This window comes from Anabrus simplex, chromosome 3 (assembly GCF_040414725.1).
Source record: "Anabrus simplex isolate iqAnaSimp1 chromosome 3, ASM4041472v1, whole genome shotgun sequence".
Lineage (NCBI taxonomy): Eukaryota > Metazoa > Arthropoda > Insecta > Orthoptera > Tettigoniidae > Anabrus > Anabrus simplex.
This window is the reverse complement of record NC_090267.1, coordinates 329,529,343-329,549,042: the sequence shown is the minus strand read 5'-3', so window position 1 is coordinate 329,549,042 and position 19,700 is coordinate 329,529,343. Positions and strand designations below refer to the sequence as shown.

At 37.2% G+C, this 19,700-nt stretch overlaps 1 protein-coding gene across 1 annotated transcript in view; it reads right to left on the bottom strand.

The window, feature by feature from the left end:
* Positions 1-245: 245 nt before the first annotated feature.
* Positions 246-19,700, bottom strand: part of LOC136866322 (uroporphyrinogen-III synthase) — a 76,174-nt gene continuing 56,719 nt past the window's right edge. The window contains exons 3-4 of the mRNA XM_067143173.2: positions 18,029-18,291; positions 246-456 (exon numbers count right to left, since the gene is read on the bottom strand). Of these exons, the coding sequence (XP_066999274.2) occupies positions 337-456; positions 18,029-18,291 (383 nt within the window). The 3' untranslated portion in view covers positions 246-336. The remainder of the gene's footprint in view (positions 457-18,028; positions 18,292-19,700) is intronic.

The following is a 19,700-nucleotide window of genomic DNA, read 5'->3' as shown; positions in this document are numbered from 1 at the left end:
GTGGTTGATATCATTAATATGGCTATCCGAAATAAAAATCTAAAGTACACTGTTGTACTGTGCTCTATGTATTGTGTTAGAAACTTACAAAACAACTGCAATATATTTGTTTTCAGTAAGGTAAACGAGAGTAGCTATTTCTAACTTTTGGGTTGTAGGATAGAGATTCTTTGATATTGAGTATCTTATATAATACAGTGAAAATGAAGCAATCTTCCTTAAACTTACAGACAAGGACAAAAAAGTCAGAAACAAAACAGTAAAAGATTTTATTTTAAAAATATTGTACATGACATGTTATTATAAAAAGCAGCCATATACACAAATGACTAGAATCTATTCTCTGCCTACTATTGAAACAGCAAGGCTGTCGGGGTTTGGCTTAGAAGCCCGGGACCAAACTGGAAGCTGCAATTCCTTTAGAGCTCCCTCCGTTGTCGGTCCAATCGCAACGATCTGAAAAGAAACATCATATAGCAGCAATCATTCTTTTGTCCCAAATGAATACCATTGTTTCACGTGCAGTTTTAAATCTCCCCGACTTTGGTTTACCAGTTATACACACACTTTTTTTCAAGATGAAAAATGAAAATCCAAAGCCTGTTTCCAGTCATTCAACCAGGTCAGGAATGGAATAAATGAAGCCCCCAACTAGCGGCGAGGATAGGAACTGTATAGAGTGCCGAAACCTGTCGCATTCCTCAGGGGCAATGATTAATGAATGACAAATGATATGAAATTATATTGGAGAGTGATGCTGGAATGAAATACGACAGGCAAAACCGGAGTACCTGGAGAAAAACCTGTCCCGCCTCCGCTTTGTCCAGCACAAATCTCACATGGAGTGACTGGGATTTGACCCACGGAACCCAGCGGTAAGAGGCCGGTGCGCTGCCACCTGAGCCACGGATGCTACACCTTTTTCAAGATGAAGGATTCAATATCATTATCTAAAGGCAGTATATTTTAGTTATATAATTTTACAGCATGCAAGTTGATAATAAAATACAAACATATACAGCAATAATTACTCTGTATTCATAGCTTTAAAAAAATCTATTCTTCACTGTCTTCCTCCCATCAGAAAAAATGTGGGCAAAGATACAACAGATAATTTCATGTACAATGAATGAATTAATGGAGGAAACCAAATACAAAGATTTTTTTTTTAATGCTATTTGTTTGGGGAATCTACCTAGAAAGATCTTTTGCCCCTACTTGCACCATATGTGAGGAACCTGCATGTATTTTGTAAATGGCAGAAGTGTAAAGTGTTGAATGTGAAGAAAGGAATGTTAAGGACGACATGAACACCCAGTCCTCAGGCCAGGGATATTAATCATTTACAATTAAAAAACCCTGACCCGGCCGGGAATTGAAATTTTTTAGTAAACTGACACAAAACACAGAGCAATTTTCCAATATCCTAATACTACCAGTTACAATGATATGTAACAAATACAAATCACACATCATTATTCAAAATACCAGCATAATATAATGGTTAACACTATCAGATGCCATCCTTGGAGACCCAGCTTCAATTCCCCGACTTGCTAAAAATGTCAGGTTGGCAAAAGGGCTGGTATGTAGATAAAAAGGTACATGCAGCTCACCTCCATTGGGGGGAAGGTGTGCTTGAAAAGAACTGCACCATCTTCACATGCGAACACAAATTTCCCATTATTCCCCATGACCACTTTTAGCAAGCGTGCACTCCAAGTCTTTGTTTACAAAAAAACGCTTCATACTGTAATGCTTACATGTCTCTCTTTGTAAATTAATTCCTGAAGCAGAGATCTCAATTTGTAGTCAAGGGGATTTATGTTCAGGCTACCAGAAGGGCAACTAGAGCTAATGAAGTCCAGCACATTGGTTGCAAGCCACTGCTTGGTTATCCAAGCCTTATGTGCTGGGGTCACATCCTGTTGTAAGCTCCAGTTCTGTGGAAGAGGGTGTTGTTGAGGTTCCTGACCAGTCTCTCTAGCACTCTCTCCTGGTACAATTTGGCAGATGTCTTAACCCATTTCTCATAGAAAAGTACCTCAGTTATGCCCTTGAAATTCACACCCCAACATACCATGATTGAAGGTCTGCACACTCCAACACGGGAAGCGGGAACAGGAGCGGGAACGGAACCTATAATCCCGTGGTCACTGCAAAGTTCGTCCTTGTCTTCACACCAGAGCGGGAAACAGTAGCGTCTGATGAGGAAGTGCTTCTGCTTCTAGCAGTTGCCGAGGATGATTAATTATTATTACGACAGGGTCTTTCACTCAAAGTGGGGCCAGTCGACTGACCAGCGCAGCGGGTAGATGGACGAGCTGTTCAGATGAGCACATGGCAACTCGCTGAGCTTGGGGCTGGGAGAGCGCCATATGAATCGCATGAAAAATAACAAGCACACATAATAATGCGTAATCAAAGTAAAATAATTTCTTACCTTGTCACAGAATATGTTGAAAATGTCTTTCACCTTCATCTAAGGAAATTTTCATTCATACGCATTAGTTCATCTATCGAGATAGCCAAATATCTCATGATATTTTGTTTGAGTTCATCTACAGTGTGAAAATTGGAGTGTTGGCGGTAGTAACTGCAGACAGGATAATAGCGCCTATAGTTTTTGAAACCAAAATCACTGGGCAGAGATATAGGAATGGCATTCTCATACCATTTCTTAACAATTGACAGACAATGAATGCCAGTCTGGATATTTTCAGAAAGACTCGGCAACCACGCAAATGGCTAAGGAGTCATTAAATTTAATTGAGGAAATTTTTGACAGCAGAGTAATTAGTAAACCATTGTGGCCTGCAAGATCCCCAGATCTTACGGTTTGCGATTTTTATTTATTTCAAAAATTGAAACATAAGGTTTATACAACAAACACTCACACTGTAGATGAACTCAAACAAAATATCATGAGAGAAATTGAGGTTATCTCAGTAGATGAACTAATGCGTATGAATGAAAATTTCCTTAGATGAAGCCAGAAATGTGTAGATGCAGGTGGAGGACATTTTCAATATCTTCTGTGACAAGGTAAGAAATTATTTTACTTTGATTATGCGTTATGTGCGTTTGTTATTTACATGCGATTCATACGAGTGCTCTCCCAGCCCCAAGCTCAGCAAGTTGTCGTGTGCTCATCTGACCAGCTCGCCCATCTACCTGCCACACTGCCGCGGCCGGCTGGCCCCACTTTGAGTGCAAGACCCTGTACTTTTTTTATTTTATCCCAGTTATTTCTGGGGTTATTTCTGTGACCCTAGGTTGTTCAGCAATAAAAATGCTTTAATACGCAGACTCTTCTTTCTCAAAACCATTTTAGTTTCAGGTAAAAAAACAAACATGCGTGATCTCAGTAGAGGGGAGCCGTAGTACGATGAAATGTTGAGAATAAGCAGGGAATGAAGTGCCGTAGAAAAATAATTTTAAATTTGGAAAAGAAAAATTCAAATAAGCCTCAGATTAAATGGAGACTCGGATTTCTGAGACTCTACTGCACATATTTTCCCTTCAGATTTATGGCTACTGAAGATTCCTATTCTACAATTGATCACTGTTTCCGGGTTGGATTGACAAAAATTGGTGCTACTGTGCAAGATGTTTGCCAAGCTATTTGTGACAGAATACAAGGAATATACATGCCAGAACCATCTACCGAAACATGGATAGAATCAGCTGAAGGATATTAGAGAATGTGTCAATTCCCAAACTGTACTGGTATTATCGATGGAAAGCACGATACTATACAATGTCCAAGGAACAGTGGATCAAATTATTTTTGTTACCTGAAGAAATTTTTATTGTGGTTTTATCAATTACTGATCCAGATTAGAAGTTCATATGTATGGAACATTATGCACGACGAGCACCCACCGTAACTTTCGCCGATCGTGAGAAATTTGTGGAGTTCTTTGGGATGCATAACAACAGTGTATAGATAGTTTTAGCATTCATCTTACATGTACCTGGATGTTCACAAATGGAAAAAAGTGTGCAAAAAAAGACACAAACAGACAGCAATAAATGAAGAACTGATACTTATCAGGTATATGCAATTCTTTTCCTATTTCATCACACAGCATATCTTTCTTCCTTACATTCTTATGATGCTCATCACTCATGTCATAAAGCACTGGATGTTTCTTAATGCACTCTATGAACAGTTCAGTCACCACTGTGATCGTTCGCAATGAACGCAGGGCGCAGTAAAACGCTGCATGCAGCGAACTGAAAATGGTTCGTTGCAATCCCACCATGTAGGTGGGAGAGTGCCGCTCCGGTGTGAGTGGATTTATATCCCGCTGTACTCATAATAGTTCCTGCGTCCCACGGTGTGTGCAGACCTTATCACAGGAAGATGGCCCCTTGAGACTGTTATTGCCAGCTTCTCGTGAACCTGTGGGATATACTTTGTCATTTGGGCAGTGAGAATGTCTTCAATACTGAGACCCATTTCATCAGTGAAAAGAGTTTGTCAGTGGCCATTTGCTGTGTAACAATTAGATAAATATTTTACTTTTATGAATCTCTGGTACTTCAACTCATTTGTGAGGGGATGCCCTTAGCATTGTTAGTAAACATGTAGTGCAAAGTCACTACTTAACATGTGAGACAAAATACATTCTGTTCAGAGGTCATCACTGACCATCCCCTTACCAGATTTTTAAACCTACGATTTGCCACTGCTTTTACTCACTGGTGCTTATTCAAGGAACGATTCCATGCATGCTTATTGTAGAATTGAAGCTGACATACAAAATTTTTAAATGCATGTAGGTCATGTGACAAGCATGAGATTTATCATGCAGCACTTCTAATTTACTACAAAAACTTGAAATAATATTTTTACGTTGACCAAGTTGCTGGAACATATCCTGTCAAGTTTAACCCTCCATCGGGCGCACCTCTGAGGGCCGTTTTCCCCAAATGAGTTTAAACTAAGGTTTATTTTAATCTGGTTTAAGTCTGAGTTTACACTAACATTCATTTTCCCCATATTGGTTTAAACTTTGTATCAAGTTTAAACCTGGCTCAGAGTTAAACCTTCTATTTTGTTGGTTTAAACTGCTGTTTATATTCAACTTTCTTGACATTTTATTAACATATCTGTGATTTTCCTAATAGAAGGGTTAGTTTTGACTACCAGTACTGCAGCACTTTAATGAAAAACGTACTAAAATTATAACCTAGTATTAGCATTAGAAAAATGGGAGAATTTATTGAAGTCTTTGGTTAAATAGGAAATAATTTTGATGTGCAAGAGAGGTTAAGAAGCCGCGTTCCAACAAAAGTTTACAATCTTGGAAAATCGGATGTAACGGAGTTCTTTGATGGATTTATAATTCATAAGCGAACAGCAAGGATTGTCTAGTATCGAAGAAGGATTCATTTAAAACGTCAACTGCACGAAATAATGCTATTTCGCTAGAAGCAATGATTCTGGTTGCTTTAAGATATGATGCAGCAGGCATTTTTTTCATTAACAACGGGAACCACAGACCTTAAATTGCAGTCTCCTTATAATATTATATACTGTAAAATACTGTTCGTGGTATGAATACTGTAATGTGAAGCATAAAAATATTCCTACTTAAGTCGTGTAATACGTCCGCTCTTCGTGCGGTACCTGGTGGCTGTGGTCGCTAAAGCGTGAAGTCAGCATCGTCCGAATCCGTGACAAGGCGATTCGAATCTAATTTGTCGAAAATATTTTTACCATCAGAATGTTGACCGGCACGGTAGGAGAGGCGGTGGTATACAATTTCTAATCGCTAGATTATATATTTGTAGGATCAGAAAAACAATAAAGTATTTCATGCTTGCTAGTAAACTTGTAATAGAATAGATTATAGTTAAGAATGTTTCATCGTATCTATTGCCAGCATACCAGCAATAGAAATATTAATGCTATAGGGAGAAGGGTATTATGCATACAGTACGACATATCGCGAACTTGGTTATGTTATAAACGAATATGGAATCAAGTAATACATCTCCAAATTATACATCCTCAGTGGTCTGTCTGCTGGATCCAAGGTTTGTGAGATTGATCCCGGCCGAGGGCGATGGATTTTGATAGGAGATAGATCCCGAGTATGCTTGGAATTTTACTTGAAATTCACATAAATGTTGATTTTCTGAGGAAAGGAATACCATAGGCCTATTGCTGAAAGACCAGGATTTTAATATTTCAACGTTCCCGTGTGTTCCGTAAGACAATACAGATATCAAAAGACACGTATTAGGCCCACGGTACTTGTTTATGGTAAAGCATGACAGAGAAAAATAAGAAATAAAAGTGCGTTCCAATAAATTGTAAACAGCAATAGGTAGAATTATATGATACAACACTTCGCACAAATGTAAACAATTTATTTATCAGTAAAGCTAATATCCCGCCGAATTTGTTCTTTATTCACTACGTACGATAGTATTAATTCGCCACAAACAGCTGATATTATTACAAAAATGTCGGTCATTGAATTACTTGGCTCTGATTGGCCAATTCCAATCGACCATGCCTTCGACTATTCCTTCAGTGCAGCCAACGTTAGCGCCAACGACAGCTCGCCCGTTTAAACTAAACGAGTGTCAGAAATTGGTGGAGAAAATGGACGCAACTTTAAACTAGGTACTAAAGTTAAACGGGTTTAATTTATACCAGGTTTAACTCGATTTGGAGAAAATGGCCCTGAACGAAACAAAATCAGGCACAGCTGGCCTGAGAGGCCACCCATATATTTTAACCCCTCCTCTCTACCTAATAGTTTGCTTAGGATCTAATAATTTGCTAGGATCTAAGGAAGGCAAATATACCAAACTAACAGGAAAGAAAGTGTTTATTACATGAAATAAAGCTTAAACTAAAACAACAAAAATTGATCACTTATCACAAAAGAAATTTTAAAATTAGATGAATTAAACATTATGAAAGGAAAGAACTGAAATACAAAGGTAAAATACACTGTCTTCTGATGTGGGACCATCATTCTTTGCCGCAGATGTGAGCAGAAACCTACGATGAATCTTCAGAATCAGCAGCTGAATAACAGGTCTGGCACAGCGGTTTTATGTGGCTTAGACAGATCGGTTCATGACAATTATGACACTCGTAATTTGTCATCCTTCTGAATCCTGTTTCAGCCATGCATGTACCACACTTGCATCTTTTGGGAGGTATGGAGGAAGATGTTTCACATTCTTTTTGGGGCAAAAACCTTTTCAAGCGCAATTGCAGCTGAGTAGGCATTCCACTTGTGTTCAGACTTCGCCGGGCTAGATGTCCAATCACTATTTGATGAGACAAAGTTTTGAGGAAGATTCTCCTTAGTGCTTCCAGTCCATTTCCAATCAAAATCACTTGGGAATTTATGCCGGCTATGTTCAGACAGGCAAAGAAAATGACCACCGGCCAGCGTCTTGTGTTCCGGCTCACATTGAAAGTTGCAAACATTTGGTCAGCTGTGTCAACTCCACCTTTGGTTATATTGTAGAATGTAATCCCTTCTGGTTTCTTCTGCACTCCAGTAGATTGATCAATGGCATCAGTTTCACAAAGTGATGAAATGAGAATTACATTTTTCCCTTTCTTTGGTATGTATGAAATCAAAGTGTTACCATTGTTGAAACCAAACAAGCTGCTATATTGATCCCTCCCTCTGACATTGACAAAACTGGGTGGCAACTGCTTTTTATTTTTACTTTCTGTCCCAACATACGATAGCTGCTTCTCTTTCAAATCATTTACCAGATCAATGTCTGAAAACCAATTGTCACAGGTTATGTTACGCCCTGTCTCAAAAATAGGCTCAGCCAATCGTTTGACCATGTCACTTGGCTTATTGCTTACTTTATATGGCCCTTCAGGCTGTCTTCCTGCATAAATTTCCATATTGTAGGTGTAGAACATTCTGGCATCAACAAGGGAAAATATCTTTATCCCATACTTGGTGGGTTTAGATCGTATGTATTGTCTGAAACCGCACTTTCCATGAAATCCTGGCAACATCTCATTGATTGTGATGTTTTCTCCCGGAATGTAATTCTTTTGACAGTTGTGAACAAAACAACCAAACAGTTCCAGATTGGGCAAAGTCGATCATGTTCTTCCGTTGTGAATGGCTGGTACGATCGTCACAACGAATACAACGTATGAGGAACTTGAACCGTTTTATACTCATCACGAGGCCAAATATTTCAATCCCATCTCCTGTTCCCCATAGTTCCTCCAGACTCTGACTGTTCGCTCTGTAAGCTCCAACCAGGTACAATAGACCAATGAATGCCTTAATTTCTATGAGGTCTGTTTCCTTGGCATCTCTATCTCTGGCAAATTTGGCTTTGACCGAGTCAATATATTGGTTGGTATATTTTACAATCAATTCCAAAATATCTGTATTGAACAAACATTCCCAACATAGTAATATGGTTTTACAATTTATTGCATCTCCTTTACACCTGGAAGGTGTGTAATGATGTTGTGACGTTGTGCACAATGAACAGCAGCCAGAGATGGCTTTTTGGTCAATTTTGTCTGTTTATCTTTTCCGAGAAAAAAGGCATCCGATATGTGCTCTTCTCCTTCGTCTTCCTCACCACTAGTCCCGCCTTCTTCCTGTTCAGTTTCTGAGTCCACTTCACGTTCTTCAACCTCATCCTCAGAAGCAATGTCGCTTTCTTCAGCCAAATCCTCAACTAAAGCAGGATCACCACCATTATCCTCAAGGAGGATGCTTCGTATTTCTGCAACATACTTGGGGTTGGAGATATCATACATTTTTTGGGCCATTTCAGCAGGAAATCTGAAACTAAAGATATAAATACTTAAATTAGTTATCGATATAACGTTATCAGGCGCACTCGGCCTGAGAGGCCAGGTTCAGAATAGCACTTATTTCTAAAGATATTGATGAATTTTCATACAGAACAAGCTTATTTGAGTAAAATTAACCCTTGCAATAAAAATACATTGAAAAAACTCACCTTCAAAATTATGACGTAATCGGGCACAGTCGGCCTCACAAGCCACGAAAGTTACAGGCGTGCCGCATGGAGACTGGCAGTTAACTGAGGTACGGTGTCTTATGCACTGCCACGAGTCAGGAAACTATTCATAGGGGCGGCCTGCTGGGGAGTGAGGTGGAGGGAGGGCATGCCAGGACGTGTTTTCGTGGCCTCTCAGGCCAGCTGCGCCCGACGGAGGGTTAAAGAAATCTCTATAAGGAATTTTTTTAAAAGTTAACATCCTCAAACAAACATAGTAGGTATTGAGAAGCTGGTAAGAAGGATATTTCAAAGTGGCTCGAATGGGACAATGATGGTAATTCCATGTTAAAGATACTTTTTTGGCAATAGAGATTTCAGTGATGAAGACAGTGAAACTAAAAATGTCCTTAGTGACAGTTATAAAATGTAATAATAAATAACAATTCTGATGAGTATGATAACGAAATAGGAACTTTGCGGTGGAAATGATGAAGGAGTTACAACATACTCAGAAATGTACAATTTACCGTACTTTAATTATCATCACCATTTCTCCACTCCAGCAAGCCAGGTAAGGGTACAAATGAGCCTCCTTCAATATGTTTTATTCAACTATATTTGCTGTTCCAGGTTTTGTTGCCATGCTGAATCTCTTGACACTCTCTCTCCATCTGGTTCATAATGAACATTTGTATCACAACGATATGTGCAAATATTGATTGAAATGTGCTAAAAATATTCCTCATTGGATATTTAAAATGTTGGACTAGACAACAGAGAGGTTAAATGGGTGGCTGAATTTTTAAAAAACAGACCTCTGAGAATTAGAATAGGTGAAGCATTATCCGATCCTGTAATGATTAGGAGGTATTCCTGCAGGGCAGTATTATTGAATCATTATGTTTTCTTATGTATACAGTATGTAACTAAATATGTGGGAAAGCTCCGGGGATTTGATAGAGGACCTGACAACAAGCAGAACATGTCCTGTAAACATATGGTTTATTTGCTTTCATTTCCGTGTTACAGGCATTGTTTGTGGTGTACATGACACAGACCACTTCACTATGCAGGTTGGTCATTTGTGTTGATAAAGTGTAATGTACTACTTACGGTTCTCTACAGAAGGTTCTCAAAGTGGTTACCACGAGCTGTAATGCGCCGCATCACTGACTGTTCCAATCGTTCCCTTATTCCAGGCGTCTGTCGTATCTGCTGACGCCCTTTCTCTATTCGCTGACACAGCATTTCCACGTTATGAATAGGTGTGGTATACACAGTGGCCTTCAAATGACCCCATAAATAGAAGTCTAATGGATTGAGACTGGGAGAACGAGCAGGCCACGGTGTCGGTCCTTGATGCCCTAACCATTTGTTTGGAAATCGCTGATGTAAAATTGCTCTAGCAGCAAGAGAAAAATGAGGGGAAGCTCAATCATGCATGAACCAGATGCGCTGAATTAAATCCAGTGGAACGTCTTCTAACAAACCATGTAAATCATTTGTTAAAAAGGCGCAGAATGACACTCCTGTCAATGTTCCCGGTAAAATTAAAGGAGCAATTAACGTTTGCATTTTAAGTCCACAGCGTAGGAAGCCATTTTCGGTCCGCAACATGAGGCACCATAGTTAGGTCCATAACATCCAAAAGTGTTTTTTTGTGTGTATGTGTGTGATGCCCAGCCAATGCAGAGATCCAAATTTTTAATGTAGGTGTATTCTTAGATGAATTATTATTCATTAATTATTTATTTAGTTATTTCATATTTATCTGATATTTTCATTCTCTTAACATTTTAGAGAATACAAGAATATCACTATACTAGCAACAAAACATGAACAGTATTTTCTTTCAACTGTCTCAATCTTATATTTAGAGGAAACAAATAGTACATCAGATAGATAATATAAAGAAGGATTATTAACACACATCAGTCAAGGGGTCATTTTAAATCCATGACATAGGAAGCCATTTGCGTTCAGTCCATGATATCCAGAAGTGTTTGGCTGTGCATATGTGTGCAATGGCCACCCAAAACTGCAGCATGCAGAAATCTGAAATTTTTGTCATAGGTGGGCACAACATTTCAATGATCATGCATGGTTGTGTGAAAAAGCAATTCTTGCTCCAAGTAATGAAGCTCCTCACATAGTAATTGTAATGTGTGGTGAGACAGAGAACTACAACTATGGGAAATATACTTTAAAAGTTTTTTTAATGTGTCTGAAGGATTTCATTTTTGGTTGTAACTCTGGACTCTGCTGGAATATTTTAAAAATTGTTTTTTTTTTTTTTTTTTTTTTTTTTTTTTTTTTTTTTTTTTTTTTTTTAGGGAAACATCAAGATAATATGGAACTGTAAATGAACATTGCAAGATATAAGAATTGTTGTGAAGTGATTTTTTTTGTATATAAATTTTATGTAATGGATAATTTAAATTAATGTCAGCAAACATGTAAAAAAGACACTTGGGATGTTTTAACTTGAAGAATTTCTTGAAGAATTATTAGAAAATTATTTTTTGTAATTCTATATGTCAAAATGGTAATCTGATGAAAATGTAAAGTGCTTTAGTTTGAAACATCCTATACCACATGCACGGTTATTGCTGTTGAAATAGGTGTCACAATAGGAATTCTCGAGAAGTTGCTAACTATCCTAATATGACCATATATGGTCATGTAATTCCATTTGCTAAAATAACGAGATTTCCTATTGGCGAAAGGATAGGGAATCTAGTGGAATTTGTTTACCATTGGTGGATTGTAATTTGTCAATTTCCGGCCTTAGGCCGCCTCGCGTGCGGGAGGCAACTATGCAGGTCTATTCCATCTGACCATCCTCGAGTGGGGTTGTACTCAAGGGTTTCCCCTCTGGGGACCCTACCTCCTTATTGGTAGGTGCTATTTCTATTGCCATTTCAGTGTTTTCTGATTTTGTTTGATTTAATTTATTCCTTTGCGTTTCGTTATATTCTTGCTTAACGTCGTTTTCAAAGTTTTAAATTCAACGTGTTTGAGTTTGCCCTGGATTCCCGCTGTTTGTAATTTCAAATCTTTCACCTGTTTTTTTTAATCAACAATCCATTCATTTGTGTTTTTGGATTCGTAATTGTATCCGTTTGTCAAAAGCGTTAAGTATCAGCTGCTTTGTGATTTAATTTTGTTTCTTGTAATTTTTGTTTGTTATTTTTAATATAGTTGTGCAGGAGGGTGATTATTGTAAGTCTTTTCTCCCCCATAATGCCATACCTTCCCATGGACCTCATAGGATTCCAGCACCTTCCACTCTTCTCTCTTAGTTGTCATTTTTAGGCCTGCAAGTGTTCCCTTGTATTTGATTTAATTTTGCGTATTTAAAAGTTACTCATCACGTTTCCATGTTCTAATGTGAATTCACCGCCACTGCATTATTTTACTATTTCCTTATTCATATATTAAGTGTCTATATTATTTACAACTATTTCTTTATTCACATTTTATGTCAACAATTATTATTATTATTCTTTTATTATTTATTTGTGTACATGCGTTATCTCGAACCTACGGTTACATTTGGTAGCAGAGCGTGGTTATAGAAGGAAAAAGGATTTACAATGATCATTCTTGGCTAACTTTTCTAAAATTAATTTTAAATCTTAAGTGTTACGTGTGTATTCTTAATCCCTGTTTATTTATTTCTCATGATTCTTGCGCGAGTTGATCTCACCACGTGTTTTTCGTGTGGCATTGTGCAGTTTGTGCTGCTGTCTTTCATTTTGTAATTAACGGTTGGAGGAAATGGTGCGTCACTATTTGTAACAAGTTTTTTTTTTTTTTTGGTTTCGTTAATTTTAATAAATTTTCTGGTGTGACAAGGTTTCGCTTGATCACATGTTTTATAGTAAAGTGATATCTTCACATTTTGTGTGCTGTGTTTGCGTTCTGAAAGTCTTCTTTGATAAATTTCAATATGTTTTATTATGTCAATTTTCTTCAATACGTGTGTTTTGGTCTTAACATTGGAGTGATTATTTGTTGCTTTAGACTACATTGTGAAATCATGCCAAGCATTGTACCTTCTTGTCTGACTGCATGTTATCTTTGAACAGCTGGTGTGATTATCAGACACCTGGTTACTGACCTATACCTCGAGTCTGCGCGCGCATTTTCCATCTAATAAATTTACTTGTGTCGTAATCTTGTGTTTCTTCCAGGCCACGTGTATTGTAGTGTGAATTGTCAGATGGATCATTGTGTTTTGGTTACTATTAGCATGATCTCGTATTAAGTTTCTGAAAGTTCTGTTTTGGTAAATTTTCGGCAATAATTTTGAGGTTAAAGTTCGTAAATGTTTGTCTATTTCTTCAAGTGTTTTTCTGTTTGTAAATCTCGTGTTTCAGTAAATTATTTTCTAAATTTTGTTTTTTGTCCCCTGGTGTGTTACATTTGGTATGATTCTACATGTGAGATCTTTTAAAATTATTTTGGTGTCGTATTTTAACTCAGCATGTACTTAAATTTCCAGTCATGTGGTGGTGTTTTTGGCCTATTGCTATGTTTGGGTTCGTTTCTGAGTAGGTATGGGACTATTTGGGGACAGTTTCCAGCCAGCTGCTAAATTCGAAAGTTTCCTAGTTTGTCTCGTGCTTTTCCATTGTGTAAGTGCCTGTTCTCTTGCCACGTATATTTATTTACCCCTGTGTTCCTATACTTCCTAGGAAGGGTACTACTTTGACTGTGATAGTCTTTTAGGGTGAAACATGCTCACCATATTCATAGACCAGCTAGGCTGAGGCCCATTTTGGGCAATTTTGACGAGTTACGGATCTGCACTTGTGCTCGTGACATGTTTGAAATCTAGTGTATCTGATATGGGATTCTTCTGTGATCTTTTGGCCCAGTATTAGGTGCCTAGATGGAAAATGATGTCCCTTGTGATTGTAGAATGATTACTAGGAAGATTTTCTGCAAATGTTCATTTCGGTGTCCTTTTGCTGAGCTATAAATTGTTAAATTCATAGTAGGTCTGCAGGTTGTCAGGATTTTCATTTCTGTTATTTTAAATTTGTCACTAGTGAAATTTTGAAAGTATCGCGATTTAGCTACGCCAGTCAGTTAATTTTCCTGCTTTTTTTGTCTTGTTTGATTTCCTCGATGGTAAAATTTCTTGCATTACCGGTTTCGTGTCTTCAAAATTTATGTACTCAGTTTGCAGAAGTATCGGATTCTCTAGATTGAGTATGGTTCAAAATTTGGGTAGCCATGCCATAGCAGTCCTACCATTTTGTAAATAATTGTGAGTCTGTCTTGGGTGCCTTGGGTAGGCATATATGTATGTACTGAGACTTAGGGCTTAAGGTGCTGAGAGGCCATTACTCTCCTGGGAGTACGATATTGGCCCTAAGAGTCTCATTGTCGTGTGATAAGCTCAAGTGTACTTGAGGTCATGTACTGTCCTTTTCTATTGTGGGTACTTCTTGATGTGTCATCGCACGGGTGTTTTGGGTGTGTACTGTGTTCTTGTGATGTGAGATGGAGTCAGTATGAGGTCGTCCGTGCCTTTTACCATTCGTTGGTTATGCTGATTCAGGGATCGTCGCACTTGTATGTTGTGTGTTTTGTGGATGTTGTGTATGTCGGAGGACAGATGCACTTGGGCTTGGTAGTCTTGTGTGTCGTGCGGTTATCTGGTAATCTCTGGTATGAAGGTTGTGCTTGTACCTTTTTATTTCTTATATCAGTGAGTTGGATTTCTGTATGTGCACTCTTGCATCGCTTTCGTTTTTCATTTTTGAGGTCCTGTTGGTAAAGTAATGTGCTTTCGATTTGGTATTCCTGGCTTAATTGCGCCTTAAAAATTTTACGAGTACATGACATGGTAAATGAATAGTGACTTACTAACCTCAATTCATTGAAAATGGTTGCAAGCTAACGTAATTAAGTATTTATTTCCTTGTTTTGAGTTTCCTTGCAACATTCTAAATTCTTCCTTTTATTTGGTTTGGTTCTTTTCTTAACGTTGGGTGATTAAGAATGCACAAGGTAACTTAATTTAATAGTTATTAGGAATTTATTTTGTTGTAAGCAAAATTGTAGTTAATAAGCTGCACGGCAATATTTTGGACTTTATAGTTAATAATTTAATTTAGGATTGCCTTTGTTGTAATGAGTATGGTCATTTGTGACTATATTAGATATACTGGAATATAATGTATTTTGGGTAAAATTAGAATTTTATTAATGGGCATAGTTAGGGATTTTGTAATGTTTTTGGTACTAGGGTAAACTCTGACAGATTTCCTTTTAGTTTTTTAAATTGTCCTAAATTCTGAAATAGCACTTACCAAGAGGGCTGGTGTATCCCAGAACTATGAGAGGGAACCTCCCTAAGGTTACAAAAAAAAAAAAAAAAAAAAAAAAACTTGAAACTCAAATTTAAGTCTTTAATAGTTCAGGCCAGTGGCCTTATTTCTTCAGTTCCTAGTTTCTGCTGCGTCTGTTTATGTTCCAGTGACTGCAATATCATGGACTCTGTTCAACCTGGGGTATCTGTCTGGAGCCTGCAATGCACCTATTGGGCTGTGCTGTGGCTGTAAGAGAGCAATGGTGGGACTGTAATATGGATGGAGACATTGTCGTCGACCACGGTCCATGCCTTCGTTTGGCAGCGATACCAACGTTCTACTTGTTTTTGCCTGTAGAGACGTTCCTAAAGAGAAAGAAGATAAAAATTTGTGGTGTGGTGTGGTGCAATTGTGGCATTGCGAGAATCTTCAGATCTCCGTTTAAGCCTCCCTTTAATTTCATTTAAATTTGTTATTTTTTTAAAAAAATTTCGTCAAACGGAGCTCGACATTGGGAGGAGGAGAATGTCATGTGGTGAGATGGACAACTACAACTATGGGAAATAAAATTTTAAAGTTTTTTTAATGTGTCTGAAGGATTTCATTTTTTGTTGTAACTCTGGACTCTGCTGGAATATTTTAAAAATTGTAATATTTTTTTTTAGGTAAACCAAGATAATATGGAACTGTAAATGAACACTGCAAGATATAAGAATTGTTGTAAAGTGATTTTTTGTATGTAAATTTTATGTAATTGATAATTTACATTAATGTCAGCAAACATGTAAAAAAGACACTTGGGATGTTTTAACTTGAAGAATTTCTTGAAGAATTATTTGAAAATTATTTTTTGTAATTCTGTATGTCAAAGTGGTAATCTCATGAAAATGTAAAGGTGCTTTAGTTTGAAACATCCTATACCGCACGCGCGGTTATTGCTGTTGAAATAGGTGTCGCAATGGGAATTCTCGAGAAGTTGCTAACTATCCTAATATGACCATATATGGTCATGTAATTCCATTTGCTAAAATAACGAGATTTCCTATTGGCGAAAGAATAGGGAATCTAGTGGAATTTGTTTATCATTGGTGGATTGTGATTTGTCAATTTCTGGCCTTAGGCCGCTTCGCGTGCGGGAGGCAATTAGGCGGGTCTATTCCATCTGACCGTCCTCGAGTGGGGTTGTGCTCAAGGGTTTCCCCTCTGGGGACCCTACCTCCTTATTGGTAGGTGCTATTTCTATTGCCATTTCAGTGTTTTCTGATTTTGTTTGATTTAATTTAATTCCTTTGCGTTTCGTTATATTCTTGCTTAACGTCGTTTTCAAAGTTTTAAATTCAACGTGTTTGAGTTTGCCCTGGATTCTCGCTGTTTGTAATTTCAAGTCTTTCACCTGTTTTTTTTAAATCAACAATCCATTCATTTGTGTTTTTGGATTCGTAATTGTATCCGTTTGTCAAAAGCGTTAAGTATCAGCTGCTTTGTGATTTAATTTTGTTTCTTGTAATTTTTGTTTGTTATTTTTAATATAGTTGTGCAGGAGGGTGATTATTGTAAGTCTTTTCTCCCCCATAATGCCATACCTTCCCATGGACCTCATAGGATTCCAGCACCTTCCACTCTTCTCTCTTAGTTGTCATTTTTAGGCCTGCAAGTGTTCCCTTGTATTTGATTTAATTTTGCGTATTTAAAAGTTACTCGTCACGTTTCCATGTTTTAATGTGAATTCACTACCACTGCATCATTTTACTATTTCCTTATTCATATTATTAAGTGTCTATATTATTTACAACTATTTCTTTATTCACATTTTTGTCAACATTTATTATTATTATTTCATTATTTGTGTACACGCGTTATCTCGAACCTACGGTTACAGTAATGAAGCTGTCAAAGTCATCAATAAGCAACTTTTACAAAAATTACCCAATATTCTACAAATTTACAAGTCTATTGAAATGGCAGGTAATACAGATGAGGCTGTCAACTAAACAACAGAGCTTTTGAACAGCTTGAGCTTGGAGTCACTAGAGTACCTTCGAACATCTTGGAGCAGACGACTGTGGCAGTGATTCAGGAACATGAGTCTCAATCATGAAACTGATGGCGAATATTATTGAAATCATTATCATGACTGGACATGCCGTGGGTGAAGTAGTATTCATTCCTCGGATTCAAATCATCCCTTTGGATATACCATTTCAATTTAGATACCTGCAGTTCTCCTTTGTTTGAGTTTTGCTATGTGCATCAACAAAGCACAAGGACAATTGCTTGTAGTTGTAGGACTTGATCTTTGGAAACTGTGCTTCTCCCATCGTCAACTGTACATGGGTTGTTCAAGAGTTGGAACGGCAAACACTGTATACATCTTAGCTCCAAATGGAAGGACATTTACTGTAGATTATCCAGAAGCTCTAAAGGAAAAATTACTTGTTTTTTTATATAATATGGTCTTTTGTATTGTTTTAATATTTATGTTCCATCCACCAACCTGGCATCTTAAGCACTAAAAGTAACAATATTATTCAAAATAAAATAATGTATTCCATGCAATTTGTGAAAAATGATGTGTGTTAATACATTTTTTATTCTGCTTTTAAATAAATGGTTTAAAAACATTTAATGGGTGAATTAATAAACCCGGGTGAAGCCATGGATACAAGCTAGTTCTAAATATGAATTACAGTGCACATATAGCATACCTTAACCTGTTTCAGTGGAATCTGCAATTTCTCAAAAACTGGCACGGTGGACTTGACACCAGAAGGACTGAAGTAAACCAGAAACTCTGGAACCTGTGTTCCACGCGTTGTTGCTTCAGTTAAATTTTCTTCTAAATGTGCCCATGGCTTGGTCTGGTATACAGTCACCATTGAAAGTCGAACTCCTCCCTTGGCCAGTTTGTTGGGTAGGACATCATGCTTCAGGTTGCCACAAGGAAATAATAAAGGCTGCTCATATGTCCCTGTGGATGATGATAATAATAATAATAATAATAATAATAATAATAATAATAATAATAATAATAATAATAATAATAACAACAACAACAATAATAATAACAACAACAACAACAACAAAAACAGTAAAACCTACCTGAAAGACCACTCCTATTAACAGACCACCCCTCGTAGTGACTAATTCTTTGAAGAACCAATTTATAACTCTATTGGAACAATGTATTCTTTTACTCCTATTTAACGATCACTTCTCCCACCAACCACCCATGCTCCACTGTTTTCTTACTTTTTACTCCTTTTAAAAGTCCATATTTATAAATGACTCAATTAAAATTTACTGTATATTGTCTCCATTGACGTGCAAATTAAATCTGGCTATGTTGTTAACTGTTCGTAAAGTACTGTACGCACTCTCCACTAATACTGTATGAATGCAGCTGAGGAAATTCTGAGGAGAGACTAGGCAGGAGGCAGCAAGTCTAACAAAAGAAGAAAGGGTGATGATGTGGCATGACAGACTTTGACCACTGTGAAGTGATTAACTAGGGGACACAGTGTTAACAGTTCCAAGTTTTCTAGCATAGTGTGAAGTTGACAAACATTTCCAGTAAGATGAGAAGTGTATTATCGTTAGAGGAAAGCATGCATGCAACTGAACTATCAGAATGAAAATTAGTGGAAGAATTCAAATGCAGCAAAATTCAGATTAATTAGATTTTAAAATTGAAGAACAATGTTTTAGGTGATTGGAATTCAAATGTGAATCGTTGCATGAACACGAAGAGGTAGGAAAATTTTATGATATTAACACGTTGTTCGTAGAATGATTTAGAAGTGCTAGGTCAAAGAACATTAATATTAGTGGGCCTCTAATAAAAGAAAAGGCTTTAAAAATCACTTTAAAAAATTGGGATTTTAGATTTCACTGCTAGTAATAGTTGGTTCAAAAGATTCCATGAGTGCATCAATATTGTTTTTTGGTCAATCAGTAGTGAGACAGGTGAGGTAAATGATACAACTTGTGAGGATTGGAAAAAATACCTCTCCTAGGTTACTGCAGGGTATGACATAAAATATGTTTACAATATGGATGAAACAAAATTCTATTTCTGATTTTCTAAGCAGAAGTAATGATAATAAATGACAATTCCATTTTCAAGTTGAATACAGTAATTATGTTCATTAAATCACTCCACGATTAAGGCAAGAATAGCGGCAGGCAACAGATGCTATTATAGTTTCCATAACATGTTGCGATCGTCAAACATCTCAAGGCAGCTGAAGTTGACAGTGTCAGAACGTTTATAAAACCTGTAATTATGTATGGATCGGAAACATGGACAATTACACAGCAAATCAGAAATACTTTGGATACATGGGAACGAAAAGTGTTGAGGAAGATATATGGTGCAGT